The 13733-nt window shown below is 43.0% G+C and overlaps 1 protein-coding gene across 1 annotated transcript in view; it reads left to right on the top strand.

Moving 5' to 3' along the window:
• PLA2R1 (phospholipase A2 receptor 1) overlaps positions 1–13733 on the top strand; it is a 188917-nt gene that overhangs the window by 42948 nt on the left and 132236 nt on the right. The window contains exon 10 of the mRNA XM_088474763.1: positions 13163–13269. Within this exon, the coding sequence (XP_088330889.1) occupies positions 13163–13269 (107 nt within the window). The remainder of the gene's footprint in view (positions 1–13162; positions 13270–13733) is intronic.

The raw sequence follows: 13733 nt of genomic DNA, 5'->3' as shown, positions 1-13733 counted from the left end.
GGGCTGTTCATGTTAACAGGGTGAATGGAGCAGATATCTGTGAAACCAGGTGGTGCGATTAAAGCATGACAGACACTTGTGATCCAGCGCCCATTTCTGTGTACCCTGAACTGTCATTGTCTGAATGCCTTACAGTCTATTGTTATACAGACATTCCTAACTTAACGACCGAGTTCCGTTCCTAAGACTCGGTCGTTAAACGAATTGGTCACTAAACGAGGAACCAGGAGGTGATCATTTTTATGTATTCTGAATAAAGAAAAGGTCTAAAGGAAACTCAAACTTGATACTGTAACAGTTTTACTTGCATAACTCTTACATACTGTACAGTACAATTAAAGTTATAAAAAAAAAATATTCAGAATAACATTTTAGTCATTGTACTATGGGTTCCAGCTGGTCAGAGTGCTGGTCGTAAGTCCGAACGGTTGTTAAACGAGTAGCTTGTTAAGTGAGGAAATGTCTGTATGTTGTTCCTATGTGTTCATGTTATTTTATGCAGTGTGTATTTATGTTACAAGTTATTCTTAAATGTTGCCAGGTGGCGTGTTTATTCAGAGATTAGATAAAACAAGGTCATTTTGTGTTGGACCCTGGATATGACTCCTAGGCACCTTCTCCACAGGGAGCCAACATTCACCAACCATCATGGGGGGGAGGAAACACACAGAGTTAAGACTTGTCATTTTTCCCACCTATCACAATCTGGCTACTGCCCCTAACCCATCTACTACTAGCTCCAACACAGTGGGAATAATTAAGGGGATATAACAGGGCCGCAACTAGGGGGGGGCTGAGGGGTCATGTGCACCGGGCGCCATCCTCCAGCGGCACCGGCCACACACTTCTATGTGCCAGAGGTCTGCAGATAGAGACCTCCGGCAGTGGTGCGCGCCGGACAGTGTTCACTGAAAATCGGCGGAAGATCCCGCCCTCCCTCCTCCCCTCGGAAGTTAGGGTAAGAGCTCAGGGGGGGGAGGAGGGGGCGGAGAGGGAGTGAGAGGGGCGGCAGTGCTGCACAGGGCGCACTGCCGTCTAGCTACGACGCTGGATATAATCTTTGTTTCCAACTGCATTGTGTGTTCGTGGATTGGTGATTGGGAACTGCACTTGTGTATGCTGTGCCTGCAAAGAAGTGCATCTGTCTGGTGATTATAGATCCACATGTCTATATTGCCATCCTAGAATAAAATGCATTTGCTAACAACAATCTAAGTGATGTAAAAGAACCCACTATGAAGTCTTGTCCTCACAATATCTCTGATTTTATCATCTGCATTACTATCTTGTTAAATAGCACTGATGCCCAAAAATGCAGTCATTTGTAGCCACATTTTTGATCTTAAAAATAAATGTCTTCAGTACCCTAGAATATAATATCAATATAATTTGTTACAAACTGAAATCAACAGTCTCAATGCAGACAAATGTTTCCCAACATGTTAATATTTACCTACATCGGGGAACATATGCTGCTTCTGTGTATACTGGTGTCTGCGAGTCCCTCCATTAGTTAGTAAGTAATATTTATAAAGTGCCCAAATCTCACTTTACACTTTCAATGCCAGTCACAATGAATCTTTACTTATGATGAGTCTTGTCTACTTGATTTTAATTTTTCAAAGCTTTGTGACAAGTGAATGCCATTACAGTTCACATTATTTAGCTGAAATACTCTATAACACTGTTTCTTTTATGATTTTTGCTCCTCCTAATATACATTACCATTCTAGATGTTTATTTCAATTTTGAAGGTACTACACGTACTTCCGATTGGTTGAAAAAATTGGGGAACAGTGAGCAAGCTGCTATGCAACCTGAAAAGGTCAAATGTGCAGCTTATACACACTAGGACTTTCCTTAGGATCATGTGAAGGCAAAATTGCTTTTTCAGCCTCAGTGTTCTTCTCCTGACTTTTAAGTATGCCAGGTTTGTAGGTGGCAGACCTATACTTGGATGCATGAGAAGTTTTCGGAAGATGGGGTCATCTCCAGGGATGAATGGCAATTCCTATGTAGCCAATTTCCTACTATTTCCATCTATTACCACCTACCCAGCATCCACAAGTCACTCACTTCACCCCCTGGCTGTCCCATTATTTCAGGCATCAATTCTCTTCTAATCTTTCCCTCTGTGTAAATTCTTCAACCTCATGTTGCCTCGATGAAGATCTCGAAACCACTCATTTTCTTAATTCCATTCAGTCAATTATATGGAAGGATACATATGCTTTCCTAACTTTGTAAGTTCTCTATCTACCAATAGTTAGCATGATCTTGGAGTACGCTTCATATCTGCACATCTCACTAGAGATGGAGACCTCAGGAGACACCGCAAGGCTTTCTTTGTAGACTGTAGGACCTTCAAACTGACACAATTATTTTATCTTTTCTGACACTTTTTATCTTCTAGTCATGGGCACAGCCATGGGTACTAGGTTTGGGACCAGTTATGTCAATTTATACATGGGGGTGTTTGGGTACCTGCATGTGTTTGTGTGTGCGTGGGGGGGAGGCTCTGGTGTGTCCCTGGTCTTCTATGCCTGTTACATTGATAACCTCTTTATTATTTGGGATGGAGATCTTTTTACAGTACAACATTTTGTTTCTTCCTAGAACATGAACACTTCTAATTTCTTTCATTTTACAATAGGAATCAAATTGATTTCCTAAACTTTACCAACTCTTACCTGTCCTTTTAAAAGTGCATATTATCACCCTTGGAAATGTTACTACCCGAAGGGTAAACTTATGCGCCTACATAGAAATTGTTCTAAACTTGAGGTCTTTCAAAGACAAGTATGTGTGATGTTGAAATCATTTTGTCAAAAAGGCTACACTGAACCCCTTCTAAAAAAAATCTCTTGAAGAACTGTCGGAATTAGATAGATCTACTCCCCTTCAGACTAAAGATAGTCCCTTAACTACCATAGACGTCAGAACAATGGAGACAGGGATAATGAAGTAGCCTTTATTTACAAATATAATAATTGTTAAACTGAGATTAGGAATATCATTCATAAAAAATTATTAGCTTCTAAGATGGTATTTTGAAAAATATACTTCCTCCGAAACTTACCATTATTATCAGGAAAAATAGATAACTGAAAATGATATTGGCCCCTAGTCATCTCAGTCCCTGTTGAGCCCAAGATTCCTAATAACAACCAGTACCTATCTAGACCCACCAGGTTCCACACATGTGGAAAGACTAGATGTACTATGTGTTCTCATATGACAAATTAGATAACTTCAGTAACTTTAAACTCTAGTCATGAGATATATTTCATCAAAAGCTTTATCAATTGTACTGCACTGGCAGGAACATACAGTCAGGGTAGGCAAGGGAGGCAGAGCCTCCCCTGTCATACTCCCTGCCAGACTGCAGAGTTTTGACTATTAAAATAATTAGCATAATACAAAGAAGATATTTATTGCTTATAAATATCTTCTTTGTATTATTCTAATCAGTCTGCAGACTTCTCCGAACAGTAGATGGGTGTACCTGGGTCCCACTGGCTTCTGCCAGTTTTGAGCTGATGGTAATGCTGGACACCTTCCGATTTCGAAGGGAAGTATGCATGATGTGTCTTTTATCTGATTCACTAAGTTTCCTTGTCCGACCACTGCGTCTATGGTCCTCAACGTTCCCCGTTTCTTTGTGCTTCTTCAAAAGGAGCTTGAACAGCACATCTTGAAAACTCAGTCTGCTTTGACTGTGCTGCAGAACAATTGATGTCTGTGAGGTCAATAATTAGCTCAAAGTGGTTTTCTATTTTTAATTATTTTATGGGTCAAAGTTGTATAAGATTATCCTAACTTGCTGCTACATGTTCCTTCCTCCCTGTCTGCCCCATCTGTATCACACCTGTTTGTCTGCCCTTCCCTTTTAGACTATAAGCTCTTATGAGCAGGGCCCTCTACCCTCTTGTGCTTCTCCCAATTTACTTTCATCTACTTCTTACTCCCCACTAGGGCATATAACACTTGGTTGCTTATGCTCTGCTGCTTATTTGGGTGTTATGGTCACTAATGTAGCAATGTATATTATACCTGTCCTTGTCCTGCATTGTACTGTACTGTAAGTCACTGGTCACCTGCTTGTTTATGTACTTTATAAGGTGCTGCGGAACACTTGTGGCGCCATATAAATAAATGATAATAATAATAATATATACACACACACACACACACACTTTATTGTATGACATTACTAAAGCAGACTGAATATGAATTATTAAATAAAATATACATAATCATACAGGCCTGTATTGTATGACTCCAGTCCAGTCTCCTCTCCTCCAAAATAGCTTGAGCACAGCAGCCAGACAGCAAGGGGTGCTCCTGCAGGCACAGACACCCACTGACTCAGTCAGTCAGTCACTGGGTGTGTGGGTTCAGCAGTAGGGCTCCCTGGGAGTGCATCAGCAGGGCTCCCCTACCTTCTCCCGTCCCTCAGAGATTCAGCAGCACTGTATTCTTATACATTGAAGACAGCCTGAGGGCTGTCTCACTCCTTGTCCCACGGCCACATCGCTGCTCTGCGCTGCACCTCTCCGTCCTCCTCTGCTTAAGCCTTAAGATGTCTGCAGGCTGAAGGAGGACGGGTGTCTTGGGACCCCGCGGCACTGCATGAATTCTAATGTCACACCGTGGTGCCGCACACAGCCGGGCAGCGTCTGAGCCGAGAGCTCAGGGCTCAGCACTGCCCCGGCAGAAAACAAAGGGAGGGAAGAGAGCCACAGCTGGCCGGGCCTGATAAATTGGTTTTACAGACAGTATTCGGCCCGCGGAACCAGAGGTTTCCCGTCCCTGACGTAGATAAATAGATAGATCATTCATGTCTTTTTGGTATGGTCCTTTCTAAGACTTTCTTAAATCATTTTTTTTACTGGTTTATTAAGCTGATCCACAACGACAGCAGAAAAAGTGGTTACTGCAAATTACAATATTATTTTAGCAGCCACCATACCAGGTGAATGCATACTAAAATAGAAGGGGAGAGACAACAAAGTTGGGTACGGGATGCTGGCACTTGGGATCCCGTCGGTCAGAATCCTGAATCCAGCATCCCAACAGGGTAAGGACACCGTCGGTAAGTATCCTAACCCTACCTGTACCCCTAAACCTAACCATCCCTACCCGCAGTCTAAATCTAACCCTCCCCCCGCTGTCTAAACCTAACCCCTCCAGTGCCTGATCAAAACCAGCCCCCTAGTGCTTAACCCCTAACCCAAATACTTACCGTCGGCATGCTGGCAGTTGGATTCTGACTGGTGTCGGGATTCCGGCACCGACATTCTGAACGCTGGCATCTCGACATCCGGGACTTAAACTACATCCCGAGACAACATACTTTGTAAATATCAAGTGTGTAGACACCTAATGGTAACAAAATAGGTAACTGTGTTTATATTCATTTTTTAAACCCTTGGAGTAAAAACAGTGAACGCTCAGGTGTTTGTTTATATGGTAGCCTTAGATCGGCACACCAAAAACTATTTTTAAATTTAGGTGATTTGAAAACCATGCCCAAAGTGCAAACTGGAATTAACTGAGAATTATTAAAAACTTGTGTAACTAAGATATACAATTTATATACATATCATTTATTTGACTTTTTGTGTTGCTTGACTGAACATATTATATTACTTGGATTAGCTTATACAGGTTGGGTACAGGATCCCGGCAGTTCGGATCCTGGCAGTCAGAATACTGACAGTGGCATCCTGACAGTCAGAAACCCGACACCCAAAGTTAAGTAGCATAACTCTCCCCCTAACCCTAACACATCTTTCCCGCAGCCTAACCCTCCTCCCTCTGCAGCCCAACCCTAATCAGCCTAAAATCCGCAGTCTAACCCTCCCCCTAGTGCCTAAACCTAACCCTAATACTTACCGTCGGGATTCTGGCACCAGGATTCCGACTGCTCTTAGGATTCCAGCACCAGTATTCTGAGCACTGGCATTCCGACCGCGGGCATGTCAACTACATTCCGCTTATATAATATGTATTCATTTTACCAAATTACAGTTTTTGGCTCAAGCAAATTGATCCACATGTAGTTGTCGTCCACTCCTTAAGTGTTAAGATTAATCATACTTGCAAATAATTGTGCGATAATGTAGAATTATTCTGATATTTTAATCATTAAGGAATATTGTATATTCTTGATGCCACATTTAAATCTTAATTTGTGTCTCTGTTACACACTTCACCTGTTTACTAAACAACAATTACTGCCCATTGTTTCTAAGTTTAAAAGTGGAAGTTTTTGTAAACAAATTGCTTCATGTCTAATATAGAATAAATATTTTTGTTAGTCCTCTACCTATATCATAGTTATCTAAGTAATACAAAAAAAATATGAATAATTAAGATATATTTTTTTATATAGTAGAGATCATAGAGAGTGCTGAAATGGAAAAAAACAAGATAAATAACAAGTGTTTGTATTTTTTATTACGGTTATAAAATTGTACTGAGAAATAATTATCATTAAGTAAGCTACGCGTTTCGATTCTTCCAAATGCTCTTTCACTACCACACAACACACCTCTGCTTACTTCCCTAGGAGCACTCTAAGGGGTATGGGTTCATGCTAAGAACTTGTGAGGTTTGCTGCATAGGAGTTCAAAGTTTATCTTTGTAATAGAGAGGATGAACTAAACATTGGTATTATTACTGTTGGGAGTTATACTGTGTAGTGATGTATGTATTTACATACAGCAACAGCGTTTATTGGTGGATTGTACTGTCTATGTAGGAATTGCATAACTGGATGGGCAGATGCCCCACCCCCACCCTTTGTGTATCTTTTATTCATGACACACAAGCTATTTCTTGCTTGCAATATTTCTTGAACTAAATACAATTATCCTTGATGTAAGTTGATCACCTATGGTAAATTGGTTATACTTTGCGAGGTTTAATAATAAGTTATTCATTCTAAATATATATTAAATAGGAAGTACTATATTTGCTTCATTAATATAGTAGTTCTCAATTGTTTCTGCTGTGACACACTGAAGAGTGGCACAGAATTTTAAAGGTATAAAATTAAATGTAAATGATCCTTGTTGTACCCATAGCACACACTAACATTGGTTCTTTACCTTCCAAACACCCCTTTTACCCCTGTCACTATAGGACTCCTTTCCTGCTCCTAGCTCCTCTCCGTGACAGACGTAATAATGCTGCGGGGAGCCAGGGGTCAGATGGGACTTTGACAAGCCCACAGAGTATCCAATGGAGTAGGGGGGTGAGCAGGAAATCACACTTTACTCCCCTTGCTCTGCTGATTGGCCAGGCCACGTCCTGGAGCAGGGGGAGAGCAGGAGAGCATTGCACACACTCTTCCCTTGCTCTGCTGATTGCCCAGGGCACGTCCTGGAGCAGGGGGAGGGCAGGAGAGCATTGCACACACTGTTCCCCTTGCTCTGCTGATTGCCCAGGGCACGTCCTGGAGCAGGGGGAGAGCAGGAGAGCATTGCACACACTCTTCCCCTTGCTCTGCTGATTGCCCAGGGCATGTCTTGGAGCAGGGGGGAGAGTGGGAGAGCATTGCACACACTCTTCCCCTTGCTCTGCTGATTGGCCAGGGCACGTCCTGGAGCAGGGGGGAGAGCATTGCACACACTCTTCCCCTTGCTCTGCTGATTGGCCAGGGCACGTCCTGGAGCAGGGGGGAGAGCATTGCACACACTCTTCCCCTTGCTCTGCTGATGGGCAGGAGCGTGTTCTGCGGGAACTGGCCTTTTTTTGTTTTGTTATCACACTGTCATTGTGCATGACACACCAGAAATCAAATTGTGGCACACTAAGGTGTCGCAACATACACATTGAGAAGCGCTCGTCTAGAAAGTAGAGAGAAATAGCATATCCCATTTCAATACCCACAATGATGGTCGCAATAATGCGACCAGTCAGATAAACAGTGAGGGCTGCTGCAGGAGGAGAATCTTCCCGCAACTGCTGCCTTCATGTCCGTCTGCTTTCCTGCACCACCCCTCAGTGTCTGCCCTGCTGCCGATCACTGCTGATCGGGCAACAAAGCAGGACCCCCCACCCAGGAGCTGCAGAGATTAGCAGCCACTGGGAAAATGTAAATTAACCCCCACCCCCTAAAGTGTACCTGGTGCCTGAAGCCACTGTGAAAAGAAAAGTTGCGATGGTTGCAATGTTCCCGATGCTCCGATGTTGGTAATCCAATGTGCCGATATTTTTTTAAAATATTTTTTTTACAAATATATATATAAAAAAACAACTTGAAATACATGTTCTTCAGCTAATTCACTCATAAAAAAAACCCCTACAATTTCTGAGTGGTTTTTAGAAAAATAAAATGTAAGTTAAGTGGTTAAAAGGTGTCTTTCTTATCCTTTACACGAACTAGCATAAATATTTGTATTAGTGTCATGTACACTATATTATTAGGTACAAATATTGCAAATCTAATTATTATTACACTTTGCAGTAGTAAAGAAAATGCAAATTTACACTTTTACTGCATCTTGCTATAGTGAATCAATTAAATAATTGTTACTGTTCAATGAATAAAATAATATTTTGCTGCCATAGACAAGTTTTTGCTGAACGGCCCCTCCTGACTTTCATCATGTCAATTCTGTCTAAATAAATAAATGTATAGTAACAGAAATAAAGAGTTATGATGGATGTATTTATGCTGGCAAGCATGTGTAACATATGTAAGTATAAAACATCCTGCCATGAGCACACATACTAGTGTATTTACATAAACAATATTACCAAAGTGAAATAAGATTATTTTCTTTTAAATAAAATTATAGTTTGCTATCATTTAGATTATAAGCTGTATGGAGGAAGACTATCTCCTACCCTTAGTTTAAGGCGCTTAAGTTGGCTTTGCCTTTAAAATGATTGCTGCTTTAAAAATACCGGGAGACCTTGCGGGAGTTACCGCAATGGCTGCAAGTGGAACCCTATTTCATAAGCTTCATGCATTTTGGGCACATGTAGGCTGGACGGGTGTGGTGTGGGCTGATAAGAGGTTTGGAGATATAGATACCTGCACATTTAGATGGAGTAAACTAATGCCGAGTACACACTTAACCGACTCAGCGGCCATCGAGCCGACCAAGCGACTGATTTGGTAAGTTATACGCACTTACCAGTCGGCTGCTCAGTATCTCCAGCCAGACATCACAACTGGACGGGCATTTAAATTTGACCATCGTGTTGTTATGTAAGTGTCAGCGGCCCCTTCGGCCGGTGTACAGGCGGTTGGGGGTCACCTGTACTCACAGCCAGGCATACCGATATACCTGCAAGAAATATCGGCATCTGCTGTGCTGCAGGGCCGACCTGATATGTCTGTGAACGACGTTGTTCACAGACATGTACACCAGCTGATGCACTCGCAATATATATCGTAAGAGTGTACCCAGCTTTAGGTTAGGTGTAGACAAGTGGCTTTCTTTCTACTTGTATTCGTTATGAATACAAGTACGGTAGTATGAGGTAAGGGAGCGCTTAAGCTCAGGTGTGTGAGTAAGGAATTATATGAGCACTGAATGTACCAAATAAAATAAATCACTTTTCTAATATTGGGTACATGACCTGATAGTCACTTATGGTATTACAGATTATGGACATAAACAATAGATAACGATATAATACAAAGGTCGCAGTAATGACCGGCTGTAAAGAAAATGTCAGCGGGGTCAGGCTTGTAAGATCCTGAAGGAAAATGGTGTGTAAGGTACAAGTGCATCTTCTCTGGTGCCAAATGATTAATGTTCATGGTGCAAAGATATACAGTCTGTAGAGATGGTAGCTAAATAATCCACATGACAGTGGTCCAACGTGATCCAATATATTGCATAGTATACTGTAGGAGCGCGCCGTCCTGCATCTCCTGTTAGAAGTCTTATCTCAGTCCCGTGTCTCGGCTACTGATGACAGCTAGCTGTGCTAGCTCAGCTGGACAAGCTGTAAATGTCTAGCTGCGGACTCTGGGCCTGATTCGTTCGCTCCGAGCGATGTTTGCCCAACTGCGCATGCGTACGGATTGTTATACGCATGCGCGAACCAGTCAGTGCGGTCGAAATTCATGTGCTCGCAAAATAGCGAATGCCTGATAATTTGAGTGACAGAAAGAGGCGTATGTGGGTGGTAACATGGGAAGGTGCTTGAAAACAGGGAGTGGAGATCAGAACGCAGGCGTGCTTAAAGGTCAAAACGGGCATTTTATGGGTGTGCATAATTAAAACAGCAGCGTCATTGAGCACGTCACTGGGTTATTTTATAGCCAGAACTGCTCGCAAAATTGTGGTAGCAAAAACCAACCACAAGAATAGCGAGCAGCACATACCCTGGTCGATGTACTTGATTAATCTAATAAATAGCGGACATGACGTAGGATGCGAGCGGCCAGGGGGCGTAGTTTCCCAAAAAACGACCGCAAGTTTGGTTCGCTCGTTCAGACCTAGAGGCGTGAACAGACCGCAAAGAGCGAACGGTTCATTTGAATAGCCACCCCTTTTTTTTGAACGAACGACCGCAAATAGCGACCGGCTCTGAATCAGGCCCTCTGTGTTTTGTGGTGGTAGTGACCCCCTGGGAATGCGTTCACTCCCCTGGCCACAGACGGACACAGAGGCTCCTGCACAGCTAGCTGTCTTCAGTAGCCGAGACACGGGACTTCTAACAGGAGATGCGGGACACATCCAGTAGGACACACAATATATTTCATTAAAGTGGACAGCTGCCACGTGGATCATTTAGCTATGATCGCTATCGACTGTGGGGCTGATTGTGACTCGGATGCAAAGTGGCTGTAGTTGTGGGCATCTGAGGAAGCCGGATATACTCCCTTTTGTTAGTGAGAGATTCCATTTAGCTAATGCTAGGGTCCATGTGCATGCAAGCAGAAACCCATGCCGCTCATTGATTTTACACCAGCTGCTGCATCCATGCAAGATATCAGACGGAAACAGGCTTCTCTTCTCTGTACGCAGGACTCAGAATAGCACAGAGCTATAGATATATGACACTCCCACAAATCAGGGCGGTTCCGTACACTTGCATTGTCACCGCCCAGCTCCTGCCATGAATTTCCCAATTAGATCCTGCCACCTACGACACTGCTCAGAATAGGATGGACACACGGAAATGCCTGAAATTGCTTCTGCGCATGCCCGTTTGTACCAAGACTCGCCATGTGCGTCTGTGCACAGAGATCTGTCAGACTCACAATGAGTACCCGGTATATACAGTACTGTTGAACATTAATAACTACATTATCATTTGGCACCAGAGATGATGCACTTGTACCTTACACACCATTTCCCTTTGGGATGTTATAAGACTGCCCACGCTGACATTGTCTATACAGCCAGTCACCGCGGCGACCTTTGTATTATATCACTATTGTTTATTCAAGAATGTTTAATACCATATGCGACTATCAGGTCATGTACCCAATATTAGTAAAGTGACTTATTTTATTTTATATAATCTGTGCTCATATCATTCCTCTCTCACACACCTGAGCTTGATGAAAGGCTTGGCTTCTTCTTTTGTCTCAAATTACCAGTTGGGAATGGTCATAGGCAGATGTGATATTGTACAGTGTGGCTGAATATGTAATAAACACACAGAGATACTAGACACAAACACACACATATATACTGTATACAGTGGCGGTTCTAGGGACGGGCTAACAGGGCCGTCGCCCGGAGCGCCATCCCCTAGAGGGCGCCACTGAGTCCCCCAGAAGGAAAAAAAAAATAAATCCCATAATGCAATAAAAAAAAAACCAGCGCCCATCCTCCCCGCGTTGCCGGGCGCCCACTGATATTTGTTATCAGCGGGCACCCGGCTCCCTCCCTGCAGCGGCAGCCGAAGCTCACTCCAGAGCTCCGGCTCCCGCATAGAGCACTATGGGAGGGACGTCATGACGTCTCTCCCATAGATCCGTGGGGGCAACGGACGCAGGAGCGGGGCCTAAGGTAAGTATTGTGTTTGTATTTTTTATTTTTCAGAAGGGAGGCATGGGGGCATTACTACTGGGGGCATGTCTATAAGGGGGCATTACTACTGGGGGCACTACTATAGGGGGCACTAATGGGGGCATTCCTACTTTGGGCACTACTACAGGGGGCATTATTACTGGGGGCACTACTAATGTGGGCATTGTACTACTACTACATTGTAATACTACTACTGTGGGCATTGTATTAGGGGCACTACTACTCAGTACTGTGGGCCTTGTGTATAAGGGGCACTAATTTGGGCATTGTGTAAAAGGGGCACCACTGTGTGTCATAACATGAATAAGGGACTAATGTGTGGCGTAATTTGAATTGGAGATACTGTATTATAAAGGGAATTACTGTGTATGGCACAATGTATTATAAAGGGCATTACTGCATACGGCATAATGTGTTATACATGCCATTACTGCATGTGGCATAATGTGTTATACATGGCATTACTGCGCGTGGCATAATGTGTTATACAGGGCATTACTGCATGTGGCATAATGTGTTATACAGGGCATTACTGCATGTGGCATAATGTGTTATACAGGGCATTACTGTATGTGGCATAATGTGTTATACGGGGCATTACTGCATGCGGCATAATGTGTTATATGGGGCATTACTGCATGTGGCATAATGTTATACAGGGCATTACTGCGTGTGGCATAATGTGTTATACAGGGCATTACTGCAAGTGGCATAATGTGTTATACAGGGCATTACTGCGTGTGGCATAATGTGTTACACAGGGCATTACTGCGTGTGGCATAATGTGTTATACAGGGCATTACTGCATGTGGCATAATGTGTTTATACAGGGCATTACTGTGCAAAGCGCATTACTGCACATGGCAATTATTCGCCACGAGGGGAGAGCTTGGGGGAAACCCAGCACCTTCATAAGTGCTGGGCACGCCCCACAGTGTGATGAATTGGGGGTGTTCCGCAAGGACATTCCCCCTTTCCGGAAGCGCGTGTGCTTTTAGCGCGCGCAGAGGAACGTCATCTACAAAAAGTTTTTTTTTTCGGGGGGGCACAACTGTGAACTTTCACCCTGAGCTCCACAATGTCTAGAATCGGCCCTGACTGTTTCTAAGCATATAAACTGTTGACAATAAGGGATTTATATATTGCAGGCCTGGGAAAGACATGGTGCTTATTGTTATGGATTTAATGTCCGAAAACTACCATTTCGGGAAGCTGTAAGTGATTCATTCTGCCCTCTAGCAACTGTAACCAACAGGTACGTATTCTACTTCTGCTCATGTTTTCCATCCTCAGAATGAATGTATACCTCCTGCTAACATATTGGAATATTGTGGTGAGAAGACAAAATTGGAATAACCTTAGTTACAAACTCTATAGTTGCAGAAAGTACTGTTGTTTTTGTCTGTTAAAGCACATGGGGGTCTGATTCTGAGACGCAAGCAATCCACACGCAATGGCGATGTTCAAGTAGTTGAGTGATTGTTTGCAAATGTGCATTCACAAAAATGTCTGAGACCCCCTACGGCACATGGGTTACACAGAGTGTTTCACATGTATCGCTGCACCGGTATACAGTCAACATCTAGATATTTACTATATCGACAGTCATAAGGTCGATACCAGAATGTTGAATGTTATGATGTCGACATGATTAAAATATCAACATAAAACATATCGACATCTGCAAAATGTCGACACACATAGGAGGGAAATCAGGGC

The sequence above is a fragment of the Taudactylus pleione genome, unplaced genomic scaffold (assembly GCF_031769625.1).
Source record: "Taudactylus pleione unplaced genomic scaffold, aTauple2 ptg000156l, whole genome shotgun sequence".
In the NCBI taxonomy this organism is placed as follows: Eukaryota; Metazoa; Chordata; class Amphibia; order Anura; family Myobatrachidae; genus Taudactylus; species Taudactylus pleione.
Note: the sequence above shows the minus strand (reverse complement) of the source record. Positions and strands in the feature narration are given on the sequence as shown.